The sequence below is a fragment of the Garra rufa genome, chromosome 21, assembly GCF_049309525.1.
Source record: "Garra rufa chromosome 21, GarRuf1.0, whole genome shotgun sequence".
NCBI lineage: Eukaryota > Metazoa > Chordata > Actinopteri > Cypriniformes > Cyprinidae > Garra > Garra rufa.
The window spans coordinates 1889346-1914519 of NC_133381.1; the positions used below are offsets into that span (position 1 = coordinate 1889346).

Sequence of the window (25174 nt, forward strand, 5' to 3'; positions counted from 1 at the left end):
GGGTTTGAAAATAGAGAAAAATAAAAATAATAATACATCAATCCAAAAATAATTATACAAAAAAACTGCACTTTTAATTTTTTAGTTTTTAAGGTGTGGGTGCTTTAAGGCTTGAACTGAACTGATTGGCGGAAGGGATTGAACCAGTATCAAAGCCCACTCACTGTTGCACGTGTTTGGACAACATTCTCCATATAAAACCCTCGTTTACTGACAAACACTATCAAATCATTTACTTACGGTTTGTGTTGCAGCTGCTGTCAGATCCAGACAAACATATAATCCTCCCACGCCATTAATATAAAAGCTCATCCACCTGTTCCTGATGCTGGGATCTTTCTGGAGACCGCACACGAGCTGTTTAAACAGAGCTAGCTCTTTACTGCTATTTGTTGATGTTGAATGTGAACAGAATGAACCAGCATCTGCACTGATTATAATTGGCTCTGTTCGTGTTTGGTGTCAACAGTTAGCTACTTAACTCCAGTGGGCGGGGCTAATGGTGCTATAATGTAAGGCGATTGGTCCATGTCTACTTCTTTTGGCGTTCATATGCAAATAGTAGAACTTCTTTGGAGCTAAATTATAGGGGTCCTATTTTTCACTTTTTGAGTTTTAGTCAGTGTGTGGTGTGTATGTTTGGGCATAAAAACATCTACAAAGTTACAAATCTTAAAGTTTTTTTTTTTTTTTAATTACTACAACGAACGGCTCCTTTGGACTACAGCATTTGTTTTCTGGATGCTATGATTTCACAACGTGGTCCATTAGAATATCATTCAAATAAATCCCGCCTACGGAAATTTGAATCATTGGCAGGTGGGGAAAGACGAGGGGGATTCGCCTAACTTTAGCGATGTAGCTTGGACAGCCGCTTCTGGGATGCTTTGGTATAAACGCAAGCATTGACTAAAGTGTCCGCGAACTGCTCCGGTAGCTGTGCTGGAGTCGTGCCGTAGACGTGCGCAGTGTGTGGTGACAGATTTATTCATCATACAGTGTAGATAGCTTCACTAGCCTTATGCTGGAGCTGTTTTCAGCATGTAAATAATCAAATAATGATAATATCATGTATGGGCGATCTCGCAGGCTGATGATAGGACCAACACTACTGTAGCAAAATAATGACTCACCTTCCATGCATCCTGGGTGTATATGACTTCCTTCTTTCAGACAAATCCAAGTTATATTAAAATAATTCTGGCACTCCCAAGATTTAGAACGGCATAGACTGGTGTTTCTCTCCATCAGTCCAAAACAAGTCCTATAAAGTGCATCGATCCATAAAAAATAGTGCCATACGTGGCTCCAGAGGGGTCAGTAAAAGCCTCCTTTAGCATTTTGATGTGTTGTAAGAAAAATCTCCATATTTAAATGTAAGAATCACTTTTATCTAGCTTGTGCTAACAGTTGTACACTGATGTTGTTGCTTTGGGAAGGGGCGTGGCAGGACTGAAACGCTGTCTAAGCTGTTGGCCAATCACAACGCAGTGGGACTGCTAACCAATCACAACACATTTGGTTTTTCGGAAGGCAGACCTTCATCAAACCCAAAACTGATGGAGCATTTGTGCCAGCCTGGGGAGAAAGCTATTGTAATAATGTAAATTATGTGAAAAATAATGTTTTTCGAACAACCAAACATGAGAGCATGTTCTAGTGACCCGCAAAACAAAATATAGACTTTGTAAAAAAGCATAATAGGACCCTTTTAAATAACTTCAGTCTACCTGCAGGATGGTTTAATGGTACAAAGACCTCTTATATGTCAAAAGCTCAGTCTCATCAAACTTTAAATGACCAAAGATTATATTTAAAAATCTATATCCACATAGAGAGAGGGATAATACCCAAACATTTTCCCATTTAAGATAACCAGTAATCCTGTGTATCATAACTTCACACATGTAATGACATTTAATAAACCTTGCCTCCATGTTATGGTCCTGTCTTGTTTTCCTCCATCTTTTTTTCTGTTCCCATTGTTTCAATGTTAGTTTCCTGTGTTTATTTCCAGTTGTCTGGTTTGCTCATCTCCATCCTCTTGTCTTGTTTCCTGTGTATTTATACCCCTGTGTTAGTCTTTGTTTGTCGGCTGTTGTTTGACTTTATTTCAACTGTTGCGTGTTGGTTTCTGTCTGGATTTCTCCGCCTTGTTTTTGCCCTGTTTGGATCCTTTTATTAGTTTTGTTAATAAATTGTGCTGCATTTAGATCCTCACGTCTTCATTGCCTCGAGCGTGACACTCCGATTATAAAAGTGCAGCTCCATTGACTTTTAGTTTCTGCAACTGCATCAAATCAAAAGCTTGTGCCAGTGATAAGACAAAACATGCTTTTAAAACAAACTGACAAGAAATATCACAAAAAGCTGCCATTTCTTCACATCCGGCAGGACAGATGCAGTAAAAGCCAGAGAGCAGATTGTAAATGAGAAGCTGACAGATGAGCTTCATTCTGACTGGTTTCTGTGGAGGAAATGAAGGGAAGCGCTGATCTGCTTTAGATGCGCTCGTTTTAATGTGCTCTGACCTGGAAGCATCAAAGTCATGGATTAGTTACCCATGATCCTCTGGTTCCTCCCACGCGCTCGTCTCGGAGCCGTAAGTGGGTCACGTTTGGTCATCTGAGGTAGGAGCTTCGCAAACGAGACGCTGAGGTCCTTCATCTGAGCGCCGCTCTTCATCCGCTGGAGCTGCTGAGATTCACACATTAATCAGTCACTTCTGATCATTAATCCATCCAAAGCCTGTTCTGCATCCTCAGCCGTGTTATTACAGTAAACTAAAACCATAAAAAACTTTTGTTATTTGAAATAAAATAAACTTTATTTAAATAAAGATATTTTTACTTATTTTATCTCAGCTAATGGTCCTTTTTATTCAGTTAAGCAATGTACTAAAAGTCATGTTGCTCTGTAATTTAAAAGAAAAAATGTATAAATAAATAAAAAATAAATAATTATTAACACTTTAACTATAATTTTAATAAAAAATGTCTCTTTTTTAACAGACATTTTAATAAATGTTTATGTCTGTAGCTATATGTTAATGCTCATATATGTGACCCTGGAGCACAAAACCAGATTTAAGTAGCACAGGTATGTTTGTAGCAATAGCCAGAAATACATTGGATGATCAATTGATCAATTTTTCTTTTTTGCCAAAAATCATTAGGATATTAAGTAAAGGCCACGTTCCATGAAGATATTTAGTAAATTTCCTACCATAAATCTATCTAAATTTTTGATTAGTAATTTGCATTGCTAAGAACTTCATTTGGACAATATTTAGATTTTTTTGCGCCCTCAGATTCCAGATTTTCAAATAGTTGCATCTCGGCCAAATATTGTTTTTTCCTAACAAACTTATTTATTCAGCTTTCAGATGATGTATGCATCTCAATTTTAAAAAATGGACTCTTATGACTGGTTTTGTGGTCCAGGGGCACATATAATCTCAATGATCTTCATATACACTGATCTTCAGAGAAAATAAATTGAACTGCAGTTTAACTTTGAATTGGATGTACAGTAAAAGTAGAAATGCAATTCAAAGAAATTTACTTGAAGACACATTTGATCTTCCTTTGAATAGCAATTTAGAATTTCCTGTTCCTGTGATTCTGATTCAGATGCCCGTGTGTCGTGTTCCTGTCAGTGACCCGTTCAACACGAGAGCACATATCAATGAGGTGACCTCGTCTGATCTCTACAAACATCCCACGGCAGATTGAGTCCTCAGTGGAAAAAGGGCTGGATGCCCAGAAGAATGCATCCACAGAAAGCTGATTGTGTGCCTGGAAAACCGGAGTAAACAGATCACACGAAAGCACCGAACACACCGACGCGCTGGTGATCGTCTGTCCCGTGACCCCGGCCTCCGGAGGTCGTTTGTGACGAACCTCGGCGACCGTCGTCAGGGATGAGCGTGTCACCGCGAGGTCGTCGTGTTCTCTGAAGATGAACGGCTCGGGCAAATCCCCGCTTAATTGGGCGCGACCTCTGACCTCAGAAACGCGCTGACGTCCAGCGGCGGTCCGAACGAGAGAAAGCGAGGCCAACCGGAGCGCAGGCCGCTGCCAAACGCTCAACCAGTGAAAAGAAGCACTATCTCCCTCCGGCCGGGAAATATTACCCTCGTACCAAATACAAAACAGCGTTGTACTTTTGAAAGAATGATTCCAAGAATAATTCAATTATTTGATTGAAGTGGCTCACTCATTTGCGAGCGAGAAAACAGCAGGTCCGTTTCTTTCTTTCACGCATTCTTATGAAGTCACTGGGAAAAACACTTTCTAGTCGACTGAGAGGAACATTTTAGAAATTTAATTTCACACTTTAAATGAAGACCCTTCTGGACTTTGTTTGGGTTTTTATGTAAAGCGTGACAGCAGAAATCACACCCGGGATGGAAGACGCCACATTCTCTACATCAGGGGTGTCCTGGAGGGCCGGCGTCCTGCGGAGTTTAGCTCCGACCCCAATTAAACACACCTGAAACAGCTCATCGAGCTCTTACTGGGCACACCACACACTTCCACACAGGTGCGTCGAGGCGAGATGGAGCTGAACCGAGTTTGGAGACATCTGCTCTACGTGGACGTGTTTCTGCGCCAATCATTCGGATAAATCTTGGTCTTGGGAAGTAACTCTTTCTTCTGTCTCTAAACACTGGGGAATCTGTGCAATTAATAATTCTAATTTCATTAGTTCTGGCATCAGAGAGAAAGAAACATTTCTATTTCTAGCCTTTTCTTGTTCTAATCTTCAGAAATGCACACTGAAGAAATTTTGGTTTCGCTGAAATGACTAAGAAACAATGATTTTGAAGTAGAAAAGCTGAAAGTGATATTTTTTTTGTTAAACATACACCAGTTATCAATAAAATATTTTTTTCAGTGTATAATAAATAAATGCATGACTGTTTTTGATGGCGGACAGCCCACACTTACCAACAGCATCTCGATCGATGTTTCTGATGAATGCATCTCAGTGTTTTTCTGTGTTTTTTGTAAGCTGACACCTGGATGAAGCTCACATGAGCTGAAGAGTTTGTGTCTGCAGGAGGCGCTGCTGTCGGTGGAGAGCGGAAGAGGAAAGCCGCCCGCGGCCGCAGGACACTAATCTAATGGAGACGCGTCCCTGTGTGAACACACTTTATACTTAAACTTACATCTGACCCACAGACAGACCTACTCCACAAAAACAACATGTGCTGCTGTTCTGATTAGTCTTTAGAGTCTCAAACCGGAAAACAGACAGACAGTAGATTAGTTAGATTCTGTAGATTAGTTTTGACTGCTACTGGTCTTTACTCTGGAAACAAGTACCTGGATACTATCGGTGCTCACCCAAAAATGAAGATGTGCAACCCGACATCCCAGATTAGGATGAGTTTCTTCATCAGATTTGTAGAAATGTGTCACTCCATCACTGTCTCACCAATGGATCCTCTGGAGTGAATGGGTGCCGTCAGAACGAGTCCAAACAGCTGATAAAAACATCTCAATAATCCACACCACTCCAGTCCATCAGTGAACATCTTGAGAAGACAAAAGTGTTAAAGTTTAGAGCTGTTGTGACGGTGCTTGATCTGTGCAGATTTCTCTCCTGATTCAGACCGGACCACTTTTTCACTGGAGGAAGCGTTATTTTGCATCATGGATTCGTATTTGAGTTAAAAACATCTTAATGACGGATTTGTTTTAGCTTTTGTCTCCTCCAGATGTGAACTGATGGACTGGAGTGGTTTTGTGGATTATTGTGATGTTTTTATCAGCTGTTTGGACTCTCATTCTGACGGCACCCGTTCACTGCAGAGGATCCATTGGTGAGACAGTGATGCATTTCTCCAAATCTGAAGAACAAGTCTGAAATCCAAAGAATTAATAATTAAACATGATTCTTTTGTTCCGCTGAGAAACATCGAGTAACGTTCGGCAGGTCGACCTCCCGGAGACGACCCACATTTACACGTCTGGAGATTCAACACGTTTTCCAAAAGCTACATTTTTCTCTGTATGTGACATTTTAATGGGGGAAAATGATTGAGTGCACTTTTCAAGTTTTAAAGTCCAACATTTCCAGCAGGGCAGCTCATGTGGAACAGATGATCAGATTATGCCGTTTTAACGTCACATCAACGTCACGCCTTTCATTTTGTTTTCATAAAGTGGGCGTCTGTTGGCAGAGCTGGTTCTCAGATAGTCCATGTTTAATAATGTGGAAGCAACGATGACGCCGGAGCACGGCTGTAGCACTCATGCTAATTCTCACCGGAGAAGTGCATGATGGGAGTAATATGTTAAAACGCTGAAGCGGTTCCCTGGCAGCGCTGATCACGTCTGACCACAAACCCTGAATATAAAGTGCTGCGGGATCTTCCAGATGGTCTGTATTAAACTCTGTCTTTTTCTTTTGGAAGTGGATGATTATCTAAAAAAAATATGTAGATTTCACACATAATGGATTGATGGGCAGATGTCACGATCTGCTGGAAAGTAGATTTGGCGAGAACTTATGTGGAAGTGTGTGTGTGTGTGTGTGTGTGTGTGTGTGTGTGTGTGATCAGGGTTGATTTCAGGTCATCCAGACGGATTCATCAAGTCAATAACAACATTCAGCTCCTGAAATCTCTTACATGTGACAATACAAGAACTCAAACTGCACCGAAGATCAAACTCAATCATTCATTGCTCTTTGTAATTTCTCTCAGCTCAGAAACTGTTCCTCCAATAAAAGAACAAGCAAGTCAAAAAATCTGTACAGTTTTGCATGGAAAACAGTAACCAAGCAACTGGAAAAGACTTTTTGCCTTTGATGGCGAGAAAAAAAACTTGCTTTTTATTGAACTGCACCACAGTCAAACGCGGCTTCAGCGAGAATCAGCTTCGGCAGGTCATGTGAGGCAAAGCAGTCAAATCATCTCTGTTTGTTTTCCATAAACTAAAACAATCCTTCCGATTGTGTTCTCCACGTGTGTTCAAACTGTGAGTTTTTCACGAAAGGCCGTCGTGAAGATCATGTTTCACCTGCATTTCAGAGCCCTGCTTTGACACGTCCAGTTATTAGAGGGATAGTTCAGAGAAAAAAAAAAAAAAAAAAAGAAAAAAAAATCTGTCATTTACACAAAAGAAGACATTTTGAAGAATGTTGGCCATTAAACAGTTGCTGGACCCCATTGACTTCAACATTATAGGGGAAAAAATACTATACAAGTCAATGGCCAGCAGCAATAGTTGTGTGTCTCACGTTCATCAAAATGCCTTTTTTTGTGTTCAACAGAAGAAAGACCCTCATACAGGTTTGAAAAACAGGAGGGCGAGTAAATGATGACACATTTCCACATAATCATGTGAATATGGCCAGTCTCAGATGGTGTTTCAGAATATGGTCTTGTTTTCTGGTTGCTCACTGCTGTGTGAGAGATGGACAGTCATTTATGTGAAATATCTGTATTATTTTTTATTGAACACATTGTTTTGCACAAATAGCAATTTAGCCTTGTTTACTGTGTTTGTTTGCATTAATTGCTGATATTAAGATAGCAACACTGATCATTTCTTCACTGTAGAGACACAAACATAAACAGATTTTAATAAATGTTGTGTGCACTGACTGAAGTCTATTACTGTAAATCAGTGTCAGTTATAGTCAATATGCTTGTGTTTAACTGTTATATTTGTCTAGCTCTTAATGAATCATCAAAACAAGTGATTTGTCTGCTGATGGAGATGATACTGCATACAGACGAGCACACTCTTCAAAATGAAGAAAATACTGGCAGCAATGTGTTCATGAAGAACCTTTAACATGCATTGCAGCTTTCCATTTCACAAAAGGTTCTTTACAGTGGTAAAGCTTCTTGAGATTAATAAAACTTGTAAGACGTTTCTTTTACAACTAAAAGGTTCTTTAGAGAACCAAATTTTTTTTTTTGAAATTTTATCTTTAAGAGTAAACCCTAAAAATGAATCAGAAAATTCAAGAACAGAAAATTGACAGAAAAATATGTTAAATATTGTATGTGCAGCTCCACTATTATATCTAAAGCATTAGATGAAGTGTGAATGTGATCAATCTCCTCATTTATACACAACAGATATCCTCCACACGCCTAACTCCGGCTCAAATGTTTTATTACAAAATGATAAAAAGGAATAATTTACATGTATTCGTCCTGTACTTTAGACATCAGTGTCGATCTTCTGGTTGAGAACCTTTTAAAAATCGACCTTCACAAAAAATACAGGAGGGAAAGAGAATGACCATTGACGCACAACAACATCCTTTCTACAGAACGGACACATGGACGAGCACGAGCACGAGCACACGAAGATGCCCTCGAGACACGAATGAAGACGAACTCAGTCCTGGAAACTCCGCTGTTCCCCGAACACTAGCAGCTCTGACAGGGCGCGAATTACACCGCGGGGTTGATGGGTAAACTCAAGACAATACAAAAACATTGATATTTGTGATGTTAATTTAAAATTGTATTCATTTGACACAATGTTAGTTCATAACTATACATTATTTCATATAACGAACAGAGAAATTAAAACAGAAAACATCATCTGAAGGAAAGCGCGCGGGGGTTGTTATATCCACGTTCACGCGCATCTGATTGACAGATAAACCGCGCGCTTTTTATTTCAGTGTTTGTTGTTAATCTCGCTTGATTCGTATATTAAGTTCAACAGCATGAAGTTAAAGAGGGTAAACTTTATCACTCATCTGAACTGCGCACATGCATTTGGACACTTGGGTGTTCCTGCTCCGTCCAAGCAACAAACGCGCGTCCATGAGCGAGCGAATGTTCTCAGGCGATGCCAGTGCGACTGATTCCAGACAAATTCACAATTCACAGTCAGAGTTAACAGAACCTTCACATTTGAATCTTGACATTACGCGCAGGCTACTTTCTATCCGAGCCGCTCCGTCTAGTTTTGAAGTCCATCGGGTTGAAATCAAGCCTTATTTACTGAGACCAACCCCGGTGTAATTCGCACCCTGATCTCTGTGAAAGTCGCTTCACTTTTACACGCTTATGACGGCGTCGCGCATCCGCTTTCGGTACTGATCCAGCCAGTGTCGGAGCTCGGAGATCCGGTAGCCCTCCGGTCCCCTGCCGCCCTGATAGACCACCTTCCCGTCCTGGACGATGTAAAGTCTGTCGAAATAAGCTCCGTACGCGCTGTTGGACGAGTTCTCCATGCTGTCGGCCACTATCGCGCAGCCCGGAGCCTCCAGCGCCATCAGCCGCGCCGCGTTCAGTCTCTCCTCCAGACTCTGGTGCTGGCGGATCTGATACGGCGCGTCGGAACTGATCCAGCCGTCGGACGGATGCGCCTCCTCGATGTAAATGACCAGCGCGTCGGCGATGTCCGAGTACTGGAGCACCAGCCGCTGGAACGCCTTGAGACGCTTCATGAACGGCGGTCAGCTGCAGCTCCCGAAATTCAGCACCAGCGGCCTCTGGGCGCGCGCGAAGTCCAGCACGCGTTTGCGCTTGGGCTCCGCGAGCGGAACCACTTCACTGTTGGGCGCGTCGTGGCCGAGGCGCGCCGATTTCATCCAGTCCAGCTTGTGTCCGTGGAACACCGCTTTGAGCGACTCCCAGCTGAACATGCGGTTGTTGTCGGAGATGCACAGCGGAGGGTCTTCGTCCTCCTCCTCGTCGTCTTCCTCGTCCCTCAATCGGAACAAAACTCTTTTTCTCACGCACAGAAAATCGAGACACCACAGCATGAACGCGGCGACGAGAAACCGCGGCAGAATGACCAAACACACGAGCGCGTTCTTCAGCGCCTTCGCCGTATTCATGATCGATACCGGCGAACCCACAAGAGTTTGTGATGCTCGGCGGCTCAACTTGCCTTTTATATGATGAATGAATGTCAGTCAGTCACTCCGCCTCCAAACACATGCTGGAATAAACCACGGACAGACAGAGGCACATCACTCACGCTCCTGCTCATCATGCCACTCCGTCGAGGAATATAGCGCAGCACAAATCTAAGCGTCTCCTGTTGACATTAAAACTCTTGATGGCTTCAGAAGTTGTGTTCAGTCCTGTAACAGCAGACGGATGTGTGTCCGCACGCGCTGCTAAAGTTCCTCTGATCTGAAGTGATTGAGTCGCTGAGAGTCGATCATGTGAATCTGTCGATCATCATCTGAGACAGCAGGCGGCGCTCGAGACTCTGATCATCATCCGGGATCGGGATCAAACTCTGAGCCGCAAAATCACACAAATCATTGCGCATTCACTGTCGCGCATTTCAGTCCTGCACTAATTAAGGTAATTGATGAATTCTGTTGACTGAAATGAAAAAAGTTTCAGGCATTAAGTGAGAAAGCTTTTCAACTCAATGGAACTAACCGTTTCTGTATGGAAGGTCATTTCCCCCTCTGAATAAAAAAAAAATTAAAAATAGAAAAAAGTCATAGCGACTTTTTTCTCAGAATTGCGTGATACAAACTTGGATTTCTGATAAATAAAGTAGCAATTGTGAGATATAAACTTACAATTCCGTGAACATATCAGTCTTTTTTCTCCTCAGAACTGGACTTTATAACTCGCAATTGCAAGTTTATATCTCACAATTCTGAAAAAAAGTCAGAATTGCAAAATACAAAGTCGCATTTGTAAAAAAAAAATCTGAACTGCGAAATACAAAGTCGCAATAGCGAGAAAAAAATCAGAATTGCGAGTTTAAGTTTATATCTAGCAACTCTGACTTTATAACTCGCAATTGTCCATTTATATCTAACAGCTCTGAGAAAAAAAGTCAGAATTGTGAGATAAGTCACATTTAAATTTTTTACTTCTTATTCACTGACAGAAACAGGCTTTCATATTTCTGTACTGCAAAGTGATGCGACAAAACTACAGTCGTGGCCAAAAGTTTTGAGAATTACATAAATATTGAAAATTGGAAAAGTTGCTGCTTAAGTTTTTATAATAGCAATTTGCGTATACTCCAGAATGTTATGAAGAGTGATCAGATGAATTGCATAGTCCTTCTTTGCCATGAAAATGAACTTAATTCCAAAAAAAAACTTTCCACTGCATTTCATTGCTGTCATTAAAGGAGCTGCTGAGATCATTTCAGAAATCGTCTTGTTAACTCAGGTGAGAATGTTGACCAGCACAAGGCTGGAGATCATTATGTCAGGCTGATTGGGTTAGAATGGCAGACTTGACATGTTAAAAGGAGGGTGATGCTTGAAATCATTGTTCTTCCATTGTTAACCATGGTGACCTGCAAAGAAATGCGTGAAGCCATCATTGCGTTGCATAAAAATGGCTTCACAGGCAAGGATATTGTGGCTACTAAGATTGCACCTAAATCAACAATTTATAGGATCATCAAGAACTTCAAGGAAAGAGGTTCAATTCTTGTTAAGAAGGCTTCAGGGCGTCCAAAAAAGTCCAGTAAGCGCCAGGATGGTCTCCTAAAGAGGATTGAGCTGCGGGATCGGAGTGCCACCAGTGCAGAGCTTGCTCAGGAATGGCAGCAGGCAGGTGTGAGCGCATCTGAACACACAGTGAGGACAAGACTTTTGGAAGATGGCCTGGTGTCAAGAAGGGCAGCAAAGAAGCCACTTCTCTCCAAAATAAACATCTGGGACAGATTCATCTTCTGCAGAAAGTATGGCGAATGGACTGCTGAGGACTGGGGCAAAGTCATATTCTCGGATGAAGCCTCTTTCCGATTGTTTGGGGCATCTGGAAAAAGGCTTGTCCGGAGAAGAAAATGTGAGCGCTACCATCAGTCCTGTGTCATGCCAACAGTAAAGCATCCTGAGACCATTCATGTGTGGGGTTGCTTCTCATCCAAGGGAGTGGGCTCACTCACAATTTTGCCCAAAAACACAGCCATGAATAAAGAATGGTACCAAAACACCCTCCAACAGCAACTTCTTCCAACAATCCAACAACAGTTTGGTGAAGAACAATGCATTTTCCAGCACGATGGAGCACCGTGCCATAAGGCAAAAGTGATAACTAAGTGGCTCGGGGACCAAAACGTTGAAATTTGGGTCCATGGCCTGGAAACTCCCCAGATCTTAATCCCATTGAGAACTTGTGGTCAAACCTCAAGAGGCGGGTGGACAAACAAAAACCCACTAATTCTGACAAACTCCAAGAAGTGATTATGAAAGAATGGGTTGCTATCAGTCAGGATTTGGCCCAGAAGTTGATTGAGAGCATGCCCAGTCCAATTGCAGAGGTCCTGAAAAAGAAGGGCCAACACTGCAAATACTGACTCTTTGCATAAATGTCATGTAATTGTCGCTAAAAGCCTTTGAAACGTATGAAGTGCTTGTAATTATATTTCAGTACATCACAGAAACAACTGAAACAAAGATCTAAAAGCAGTTGAGCAGCAAACTTTGTGAAAACTAATATTTGTGTCATTCTCAAAACTTTTGGCCACGACTGTACATCTCCCCCATTCAGGAGTGTTTTCACACTGAAAATTCAGAAACGAAAAAGCGCAGTATAAATGTACACTGTAAAAGTAGCACAGAAGTGTTTCTGAAGTGCATTTGGGTGTCTTGATGCAGACATGCTGTTGAAACACCTTTATCCAGTACTTTGATACTGGGGCTGAGGTGGTCTGGCTTTATGCTGCATTGTGTCTTTACACATATTCATGAGCAGCACAGAACAGTCTTAACTTAGCTGTGTAAAGCAGCTTTATTAAACCGAAAAATGAAGAGTGGACTTTAAACTGTTCATACACTTTCAGCTGTAGGGAGGGTCTGTAACACTCCAATGCTGGATGACAAAATAACCCTATAAAATAGACAGAATATATATTATACATTATATAGTTTGTAATTTGGGACAACTTTACAGCAGTACAGCTGTAGCACAGCAAATGGTTATTCAATTCGAGGAGGCTGACACATACATGAAGTGTGCTTTCAAGAAGTTCATTTCATTTAGACTTCAGATTTAGTTGTGTTCTTCAGTAGCTCTGTAGTTATTCCAGATGATTTATGTATGAGGTGCTGCCCTAAAAGTTTATGTAACAATATATAAGTGTTGTCCGTCCTTCTAAACCCGTGTGCTGTGTTCAAAAAACAGCATCAAATCGAATCAATAGCTTGTGAATTTGAGATTCAGTAAATCAACATTTTTGAAGAAACCGGTTGAATGAATGACTCAAATGACTCACTCATAAAGGCAGTCACTTGTTTCCTTCTTTAAACGAATCAGTGCTTCTGCATTACTTATTTGAATAAGAATCTACTTCACAGTGGTTATTGTCTCACATACGATCAGGCGCTAATCTAAAAACAGCCATTGCTTTACGTGACAGCCCTGCATTACTGTATCACCTTTCAAGCTAAATATGTAGGATTCTGCACACCGTATCGTATTGCACTTTAAACATGTCACAAGTTCAGTTCATAAGTTCAGAATGCTTTCTGTTATGTTCGAACAACATTTAGACTGACGAAAATAGGCCTCACCATTAATACAGACAGAGGGAGCGTTCACATCAGCGGTGTACGTTACATGTGAATATGCGCAGGAGCACGTCTGTGACGGATACCGGTGAAGGAGAAACGGCTTCGGACGCCGCCTTACGTCACGCATTACATTCGATCTCTCGTAAATGTGCACTTAAAGGAGTAGTTCACTATCAGAACAAAAATGTACAGATAACGTACTCACCCCCTTGTCATCCAAGATGTTCATGTCTTTATTTCTTCAGTCGAAAAGAAATGATGTTTTTTGAGTAAAACATTTCAGGATTTCTCTCCATATAGTGGTCTTCTATGGTGCCCCCGAGTTTGAACTTCCAAAATGCAGCTTCAAAGAACTCTAAATGATCCCAGTTGAGGAAGAAGGGTGTTATCTAGCAAAACGATGGGTTATTTTCTTAAAAAAAATGACAATTTACATATTTTTTAACCTCAAATGCTCGTCTTGTCTAGCTTGGCAAGACGAGCATTTGAGATAAAAAAATATACAAGTTGTAAATGATTTTAGAAAATAAACATCGTTTCGCTGAGATCATTTAGAATCCTTTGAAGCTGCATTTTGGAAGTTCAAACTTGAGACGCCATAGAAGTCCACTATATGGAGAGAAATCCTGAAATGTTTTACTCAAAAAACACAATTTCTATTCGACTGCAGAAAGAAAGACATGAACATCTTGGATGAGTACATTATCTGAACATTTTTGTTCTGAAAGTGAACTACTCCTTTAAACTCTACGTTTATGAAAACCGGCTGAGGTGAGCATCTGAACTGAACTGAGCAGTGGCAGCTTTTGTTATTCAATCATTTGGAGTTTTGTTTTGTGTGTAAAACCCTTTCAGAATGTACAGCTGTAACCTCAAACGCAGAATAAACTGCTGAAAAGAGACAAACAGAGCATTCAGAGGATGATGAAACTCTGAAGACTCTGTCAGAAGAAAATAACTGTTTGTTTGGTTTATAATTCTTAAGCAGTTTAAAGGTTCATACATACAAAGAATACTCAATATTTAAGATTTCTTAGACTATTCTTTGTGAAATCAGCTGTTATTCTTCAGGATGAAGTGAACGCATCACACGTGAAATAATCATGTCAGAGGACCAGGACTGCATGTCTAGATGAGGCACTCGAGGACCGCCGTCTCGGTCTACAGATGAAAGTCTCTTTGTAAACCGGATTATGGCGTTTCCATGGAAGCAGCTTCTTCTCCGCCGCCGCCGCGTCTCTCTGTTCTTCTGACAGTCATGAGTTCCTTCTGGTGAATGCGTGTTGCTTAACTTGGTTTCTTCACTCAATTTAAGAGTCAGAAGGTTAGCTGTTCCAAAAAGAGTCTGAAACAGAAACATCAGTGCGAAATGAGAAGCACGTCATCTTCCTCTTGACTGCGGCCCTTTGTTCCCGCGGATGTCATCTGAGGACTTTTCTGGGATCTCCGGTCGTCAGGCGCCGAGCAGCAGCTCTCGTCGTGCGTTTGGTGACTGTGAGGATTTCACGGCCGGGTTTGGCAGCGCACGAAGCAAACACCATCCAGATCTGGAGTTTTAGGTCTGATCTGTGAGTGGAGCGTGTGCTCATGCGTGTGTTTCTTCAGCACTGATTGATTTATTCTCTGGGCCTCTATCTCTCTGTTGTGCCGGTTGGCTCGTAACCCAGTTACCTTCTATAAACCGAGCTGAATGTTGGCAGCGGCGCTCGGTTCATCCGAGGACAGCGAGCTGGAAAATCACCCAGTGCGATCCGCAGGCTTACTGAGGTGGCTCACGTCCAGCGCTCAGGAAACGCGATGAAGGCCGTCACCGATAACTGTCATCGCGCCGATTCATCCTGCAGACGCGTCACTCGTGCGCTATTTCATAAACAGACTTTGATTCCCAGCGTCCCTCGCTCAGCTCCCGCTCGACTCACATGAACTACCCGCCGGCCGCCGTTTCTCAGCAACACGGTCACAAAGGACGGCGTGTTATCGGCCGCTCATCTGATAATCCCACAGTCACGAGGCTCTTTGATCTCAGTGCATTTTTCTCTCAACTCAATGGCTGTGAATCGTACAAAGATGCACACGTTTCTGTCAAATATGTCACTCTCGTATGCCAGTTTATACGCTGTGTGATGAGTGCAGTATGGGATGCAAACAGGATTTATGCGTGCACACCCTTCAACCACTTTCACATAAAAACAGAAATAAACTCTTCCCTGCATTTGTGCTCTTCTCTAGCTCTCCTCCTCATCTAGTTGTCTAATGAATCTGCCATTGTGCATTACTACAGTACTATTGTTGGCTCTTAAGGATAAAGCATCTGGTAAATGCATAAATGCAAAGTTTTAAGAATTATGAATAGAAACAACTCAAATCCTGAAAGAGTTTTGAAACAGTATTGAAGACAGCACCAGTTCATGATAAAATACAATGCAAAGTAGTAAATAATCTCAGTTCATGCGAATTTGATGACACATACAACAAAACTTTTATAGATTATATGAGGCAGGAGCGATTATATCCGTCTTCTGTTTAAGAGCTTTGCGTGATTTTACGAGCTCAGAGCGCTGGAATGAAAGGCCTGTAACCCGTCATTTCAGTCTCATCAGCTTTTATTGTTTTTCCCGAAATGAAAGACTGCTACTAACACTCAGACCGGAGATTTGCACTGATTTATTTGTGTCACATTGACTATCTACATTCTTCCCTCATGAAAACATTTTCAAATGAGCACATCGCTTATATAGCACTTATTAAATGTCATAAACTGATATGAATAAACAGACTTCTGAGAGAGTAATACTGAGACTGAATTGTTTGGAAGTGATCTGATCTAAATATGTAAATAATCATCTTTCAGAGTGGTTTCTTTAATTTTCCTCATGACTGTTATTTGTAAGGTTCAGATGAAAACTCAGCATTTTGGGGCCCGATGTTCAGAAGCTCAAACTCTGTAAGCGGATTTTCAGCACAAAACAATCAAAGCCTTTAATTTCCTGCGGAAACATTTGAATAATCTTGCATTAACCAGCTGGACGAAACACTCTGTCTCAGTCATACTCCTAATTACAGGCTTGCATCATAATCACATTTTGACTAAAGAGTCTAGACAGAAAAACAACACAACACTATGATGATTGTTAGGGACTGAAGCGCTAGATGGTACATGTTTCTGTTAGAATAATCATAATTGCTCAAATGATCTCCAGCATTAATATTTTTGGGTTTAGTCCAAAAAATGGACTTGTGTTTTTTGTGGTCAAAAATGATGCACTGGAAACAAATGGAAAGTAAATGTCATCTAGCGGAAACGTTTAGTACTGCACTCAAACAAAATCATATTGAATGCTCTTATTTTGAGATATCAACCTCAAATTTGGAACACAACCTGTTTACATTTATGGCTTTGACTTTCTTGCAGTTTTAGAGTAAAACATGTTTAATACCATAAATTCCCCTAAAAATACAAAATGATAAATAAAGAGCATTATCAAACTACAATAAAGTACATTTCATTTCATTGACAGGATTCATATAGATACTGTAAAAAAAAAATCCAGAACTTTCAAGGACTTTTCAAGCACTACTTTTTAATTTTTTTGAACTTCAAACAGAGCTCTTACTTATCAAACAATGCCTGATCTTTAAAATTCTAAAAAGATAAATATACTAATATAAGAAAATGACAAAAATAAAGCGAAGCACATGCAAAGTGATCCATGCTCCAAAGTCCCGATGTAAATGATGATTTGTGAACCATCATTTCAGATGAGGAATAGGAGTGTAGATTACGAATCATTCCAAACAAATCACTCTGAAGTCCCAATCTCAATCAAATGATACACAATCCATCATTTGAAGACCCAATCGGAAACGATTCATGATATTCAATCCAATTGTAGCTCTTCGAAACTGTGAATCATTTTGCTACACAACGGTTTAACTGATTCTGAGTTTTGAAAAGCTCCATTTCACCCATCACTATATGTGCTTTTTACAAACATGTTGAAATCTGAAATTGAATTGCTCTTTTCATTTGATCTGGTTTTTGCTAGTGAATCGCTTCAACTGAATCATGAAGTCATGAGTTTGAATCAATCTGAGCGGTTCCTCACTCAATTGAATCGGATTGTCTGTTCTTCCTCTTTTCGCATCTTCAGCCATGTTTACACGACACAGTTTAATGACATTGACTGATATAAGCCAAACAAGTATAATGTTTACAAATAAAATATCCATATTTCCATTCAAAGATAACATTCAACACAAATCTGTGAACATATTGAGGAGAGGTAAGCGGTTTACTGCTAACTACTGAATCACTCCATTAATATGACCAGCTGCAGCTCAAACACATGTCAGATGTTCACATTGTGCATTATGATGGAGTTTGTAGCTTAATTCACTAGATTTGAAATAGTTTGAGCTGCAGTTCAGTTGCTGACAGTTTAATAGGAAATCAGCTGAAAGCATCCAGTCATCTCATACCATTCAACTCAATCTCACATTTGTCAGTATAATGTAATAAATATTAGGGAAATGATTGTTGTATGTGATTGTATTAGTCTATTATAGCATCGTGTGGAAGATGAACTCTAGCTGCTGAAGTGGATTTCCTTATTGTTGAGTTTAGGAAAGTGATCATGAGCGTTGTAATGTTTAAAGCAGCGCTGAAAAGGGCTCGGGCTATATAATGTAAGTTATTTACAGTTTAGTAAGAAGCAGAATTTGGTGCATCATATCCTCCACACAGTATTTACAGTATTTCCATCATGACCCTGAAACAAACACATCACATTCCATCTGTAATGTCCAATCCTTTATGAGACCAAACTACTGGTGTGTTTCTTCTCTGTACTGATATCAAAAGGCCTGAAGATGTGAGGAACTGAAGGAAGGGGAGCGTTATGTGAGATGATGGCGTGTCCATCTGCACGCGTGTCTGTGCCAGCGGCTCCAGCAGAGACCTGTTCTGTTCAATCTCATTCTGATTACTTCACTGTCAGACTGTATTTACATTTGCTGTACAGTCTATCATGACCCTCGTCTCACACACGGCTGAATCTAGACTGAATCAGGAATCGGACCGAAGGCTTTCGGAACAGACACGACAGAATGAAACAATATCGCTGAACAACACACTGGCATTGGATCTTGTTTTACAGTCAAATAAATCACTAGCAATTTCTGAGTGAAAATCATTGCCCAGTCAATCCCACAGCAGACATCAGTGTGTTGTGTTTGGGCTGGGTTTGTGTGTTTAGCTGTGACACAGTAGAGTGATGTTCTCTGAAGGGTCCCTCACGAAGACAGCAGTGAAATTCTCTTTCAAAGCAACCCTGTGATCGTGGAGTTTCTCACCGCGTCTGGAATGCAAATATAACACCACTGCAATCCGCTTCCAACCGCAGGATATTAATACAAGCAACGTGAAGCCGGAGAGCCAGTAAACACGCCTCACAGAAGCCACACGCATTCACATTCTAGCAGCTCCTAATGACTTAATGCTCTTATAAAGCAATTGCCACTGTGTCTCCTTCAGATTCATACGCTCACTTTCAGTTTTGGGGGTAACGCATTACAAATAACGCGAGTTACGTAAAAATATTACTTTTTCCAAGTAACTAGTAACGTAACACATTACCTTTTAATTGACAAGAAATATCTGAGTTACTTTTCCCCCATTTATTGATTAAAAGCTCTCCTGTCCCCATGTTGAGAGAAATCGTGAGTAAGATGTTCCTTTAGTTCTAGAATAAATGTGAACATGCATTAATTCATCTCACTCACTAAAAAACAGATACAGTGTTCTTCACAATGAATAAAAGCACTGAAATTCAACGCAAACCTGCAATAATTAAATGTTAAATAATACAAATATCCGTTATGTATTTAATCCCATTTTATTAACCGATGTCTTTGCTGCCAACCTTCGCTGATCCAATTCATCCAGACTAATAAGCAAAAATTACTTAAGATAATCTAACATTTGTTTTTTATTTTGTTGCTGAAGAGTTGACATTTGTTCTTCTGCGGTCGACTGAACAGACATCAATTTACTTTTCTTTAAGCCTGAGGCTTTTGGTGTGAAAAGGCTTTTACATTTGACAAAAATACAACTTTTTATATTAAAAACAAACAAGCCCTGCCCAGATTCAGAAGGTAACGCAAAAGTAACGTAACGCATTACTTTCCATAAAAAGTAACATAATTAGTCAGGTTTTTAGGGAGTAACTGAATATTGTAATGCATTACTTTAATAACTTTCCTCAACACTGGTCACTTTCCATACTTGAGCCTATAATAACAATTAGACCAGAAATCATCTGTGTAAGTTCAGACAGAGATGTTTATGACGGAGCATGTGTTTCTCCATGACATCGTGACACACCTCATCTTCTCCAGCTAAAGTCAAATGTCTGGATGTACGTTTCAGATATTTTAAAAATACTTGGACGAGTTTCCATCAAACACACTGCCAAACATCTTTCAGATTCCAGGAGGTCAAAGGCTAATATGTGTGCCCTATGAAGTGCACTCACTGATCAGCATCATGAGTAACACAATCCGCATCAGAAGTGCAGACGGAATGACTGATGATTCAGAACTGTATTCTGGTCAAACTAATGTGTTTTCAGTCTTTGTAATATTAACTAACATGTATTTCTGTGTTGATCAACGCTGGTCAGAACATTAGTGCAGGTGAAGTGTGTCTGATATTTGGTCACATGTCGGTTGCCATGGGAGATCAAGTCCAGTCTGTCTCTCCAGCAAATCAGCGTTTTCATTTTCAGAGGAAATGAGCAGCTTTATTATGTGCTGCTTATGCAATCAAACCGTGTGTGTGTGTGTGTGTGTGTGTGTGTGTGTGTGTGTGTGTGTGTGTGTGTGTGATTGGCTCGATCCTCTGTAATAAACTCTCAGCGCTATGGTGTCTCTCAGTGAGACAGGTTTGAGCAGTGAGACACAGACGGTCGAGGCGCATGCGCAAAGCTCTGAGGTCGAATAAGGACAAACCAACCCTCGCTTTATATGCATGTAAAATGCAAGTCACATTCATTTCACAGCTCTTTTCATGATACACCGTTACAAAACAGATTTACAGAAAATCATATTGTTAATGTTTGTCAGGCTATATTATTTTCATGCCTTTTTGTTGTGTTTATCATATTAGAGCTGGACGATCATACAGTTGCATTTTGCGATATAAACAATGAAGCTGTTGAGATGTGCTATATATATATTGGTGTATAAACGGATAAAGCAGGATATGCATATATATATATATAGTCAGACCGCTAGACTTGAGAAACTACATCATAACAGAGAATCTAATTAGAAGAAAATCCCAGGAATCCAAAGAGGTTTTTTCTGTTTTTAGTTGGCCTACTGATGGCTTTAGTTCGTGCTGAACGCAAGACTCTCAGCAAAAGCACACGACGGTGGTTTGAAATATTTGAATAATCTGAAATAAAAATATTAAGAATAGTAGCATTCGTTTTATCTGGATAGATCGATTGGCTAAAGTGTGATCTCATCTCACACACGTTTGTTTCTCTAAATATGAGTTCATCTCATAGGCTGTCATTGTTTTTGTCAGTTTAATAATATGTTTTATATCCTAACAGACCAATAAAATAATCCCGACAGAAGCCAGTGCAAAACACGATATTTGCTCAATTAATAGACTTGTGTGTATATTTGAATGACATAATATCCATACTACAGACCGAACCGAACCCAGAGCTTGACCCTACCAGAACAGTCATGACCCGATGTGACAGATGAAGAGGATCAGACTCAATCTGCTGTGTTGTGAAGATCGTGAAGTGTCTGTTGTCTGTAATGTGATTCTCCGCAGGAGTCTCTCCATCTGCTCCAGATCATCACTGACGCTCCGTCGATCGCGTTACAAACGCAGACAAAAAGGATGTGAAATATTAGCTCACGAACACACATCTCTGTTCATGTTCAGCTCTTGTTCTTACAAATACAGCTGGTTGAACATGATTCCAGTCGCTCTTTAATATGATGATGTGCATGTGCCGATGGTTTCTGTGCGTCTAAAACTGTATGTTAATTCCTCCTCTTCACAACTTTGAACACTTCACTGACTCTGTTTGAAACAATGCTGTTATGAAGCTATTCCTCTGAACGAGTCTCTGCTCAAACACAGTGTTCGTACCAATCTGATATATATATAGGCTATATATATATATATATATATATATATTATTTTCTTGGGTTTTTATTCAAGAGTCACTGCGTCTTAATGTTAATTCTAAATAAGCAGTAACAGAGAAATAACACGGTCTTTCTCGAGTCTGTAGTTGAACATTCGTCAACACTCGTACATGAAATGATCTGAGAGACGAAATTTATTTAACAAAGTCATTATCCGATCTGAACAAACACTGGAAGCTCGTGTAATGACGGAGCTAAACTCGTGTCGTGTTCTGATGTTTGTGAACGAAATACTAAATAAAACCATTGTGTCGATATGAGATCTGCCTACAATTATACCATCAGGCGTTTCAGGGGAGATCTACTGTAAAACACCTGATTCAGTTCAGTCATCTTGTCTATCTGTATTTCATCACTTATATAAAAATAAAGCCTTGGTTGTTTATCACGAGCAGGTTTTCAGTGAAATCAAACCCCTGAGGGTCGCATTAAAAATCACACATCTGTGACTGAAGCAGCTGCATTTAAAACATTTACAATCAAAGAGCTACATTCATTTGAGTGAGTTTGGATCAAACCTTCACACTTTAACTTTCTAAGCTTTTCTCACTAATGGATCCTCTGAAGTACATGAGTGCTGTCAAAATGAGAGTCCAAACAGCTGATAAAATATAAATGAAATTATCCACACCACTCCAGTCCATCAGTTAACATCTTGAGAAGACAAAAGCTGAATAAAATCCATCAAGTTTTGTTTTAACTCAAGTACGAGTCTATAATCCAGAATAACGCTGCCTCCAGTGAAAAAGTGGTCTGGTCTGAATCAGGAGAGAAATCTGCACAGACAAACAGTTCTAAACAAATATGGCTTTATTTTGATGTGAGAGACAACAGGAGATGGACTTTTTCACTGGAGAAGCATTATATGGACTGGTATTTTAGTTAAAAATGTCTTGTTGGATTTGTTTCAGCTTTTGTCTTCTCGAGATGTTAACTGATGGACTGGAGTGGTTTTGTGATTATTGTGATTATTGTGATGTTTTTATCAGCTGTTTGGACTCTCATTCTGACGGCACCCATTCACTCCAGAGGATCCATTGGTGAGATAATGATGGAGTGACACAATTCTCCAAATGTGAGTAATAAACAAACTCATCCTAATCTTGGATGGTCTGAGGGTGAAAACATTTTCCTTTTTGAGTAAACTGTTCCTTGCTGATCTGCTAGAACTGGACCAGAAAGGCGTTTGAAGAATTAACGTCATTAAGCATGTGGACACTTATTCATGGAGATGTTTCATAAACGGCCTGCAGGACACACACAGATTGAAGCATTCAGCTGTGGTTTTGTCAAAAGATGAAGGCAGACACAAATGATTTTCTAGGTTAATCAGAGACCAAGTACAAACGTAAAAGGCTTTAACGTGAGGAAATAGGGCTGGGCGATTAATCGAAAAGTAATCGAAATCGACATTCAGAACCTATAATCGATCAAATTTTTCCAGGTAGATTATTTCGATTACTTTCCCTTTAAAAACACTACCGCGTGTGGAGTCAGCAATGAGCAATGAGTACTTGAATTTCAGTTGTTCAACACTGATGTTCAATAAATAATCATAGATAGTAGATAGTGTGTGTTTCCTTCAATTATTTTAAAATCAAGTAATGCACCCTTCATTCAAAAATCTCTCACTTGTAATATGTGCGTATATTTACTGTACAAAACTTGTCAGTGAACTATGAGGGCAAAAAAATAAATATTACATAAATATTATATAAATATAATTTATTAATAAATAAAATAATCATTCATTAATCGTAATCGAGTTAAAATGTTCAATTAATCGAGATTTTGATTTTAGGCCAAATCGCCCAGCCCTATGAGGAAACCAAACACACTGGAGGAACGCTTTTCAATGATTCTCCTCAGGTGATATAGAAAGCTTTATGAACTAATCTGCAGGTCTTTCTCTCAATAGACTCAGAATTTGGGCTGACTGATTGAGACAAACACTGGACACTATCCGCTGGTAAGCAGCACTGAACAACCACAGACGAGAAACGATGGCTTTGAGTTCTAAACGCCGTCATCGTGCAGGCAATGACTTCAGAGCTGCCCAGAAAGATTAGTGCATGCAACTCACTTCACAAATGACTCTAACAGGCTCTGACAGCTCTCTAATGGTGATGGATTAGCCTCTTAACTGTAAATCATATTCAACACTGTTTATAAATATGGCTTCTATCCTGCATTACTGTCAGCTCCCTCTGATCAATCTAATATCCCAGATCCTCAGAAGCAATGAAAAAACATTATGGTTAAGGACTTTTAGTGTGATTTACATTGTAAAAATCACTTCATTATGATTATATACAGTATAAATCCTAAAAACAGTGTGTTTTTATGCAAGCAGAACATGGAGGGATTTCCAGAGGAACAAAAGACACATTCAGAATGGTGTCGCTGCTGTTTAATTCCTGGAAATTCGCTGAAGCCTGACACAAAGGTGTAATATTTTTTCTACACAGGGGTCAATGAGTTTACAGCTATTTTCAGCTGGTCCTCTGATCTTTCTACGCTTCATCAGGACGTCACCCTAAAGCATCACGAAACGCCCCGTTCAAGACGCTTTACGGAAACACACTGCAAATCAAAGAGCAGGAAGGCAGCTTCTGTTTCAGAATGACACCCAAACTGAAGAAATGTCTCTATTGCTGAGTGTTAATATCACTGGGTTAGGGTTAAACTCTCTGTTAAAGACATTTAATGTCTGTCCACAATGAACTACTGAGCAGCAGCTGCTGGTTAAACTCCTCATCTAATGTAGAATTGCATTTATATTGCTCAAAACAGAAGAGAAAACGGTCAATGGCCAGTGTGAATATAAATGCGTGAAGCATCATGAGGTCAGGGTTTATTTGATATTTGCACACGAAAGATCATGAAACGTATGAGGAGTCCAAAATGTACTTTGATTATGTGTTAAATCTATGTTGTAAACAGTGAAGCTCAATTAAATATTTTTTTAATTGAAAATGTATTTAGATTTAACTACATACCAAAATATATTTTAAATTGTATTTTATAAGAATATGTCAGTATAAAAAGAAAACAAGTTTTCATTCCCCAATCATCGAAAGATATTTGTTGTTTTAAGCAGAAAGTTTTGTTCAATTTTTCCAAGACATTTTGCATTTGCAGTAAATGTATCTTGATTTAAGAATGTTTAAATATTCGTATTGAGAAAACAATAATACTGAGAAGAGGATTCATTTTTTGCAGTGCATTTAATATTTAATGCCACCACTTTAAGACTTTCTGCTTTGATTTCTGCTTTGATTTAAAGGTTTTTAAGGCCTTAATATAATATAATATAATATAATATATATATATATATATATATATATATATATATATATATATTTATTTATTTTTTCCTCGAATATGTTGTTCAAACTATATCCAACAAGCCCTACTGAATCCGAAAAGGGTTACTAGAAAATGATAT

General features: G+C 39.7%; 1 protein-coding gene across 1 annotated transcript; it reads right to left on the bottom strand.

Moving 5' to 3' along the window:
* Positions 1 to 7449: 7449 nt before the first annotated feature.
* On the bottom strand, positions 7450 to 10126 carry dio3a (iodothyronine deiodinase 3a). The gene has a single exon (XM_073827269.1). It carries the CDS (start codon positions 9823 to 9825, stop codon positions 9040 to 9042), a length of 786 nt encoding a protein of 261 aa, XP_073683370.1. The 5' UTR covers positions 9826 to 10126; the 3' UTR covers positions 7450 to 9039.
* Positions 10127 to 25174: the final 15048 nt, after the last annotated feature.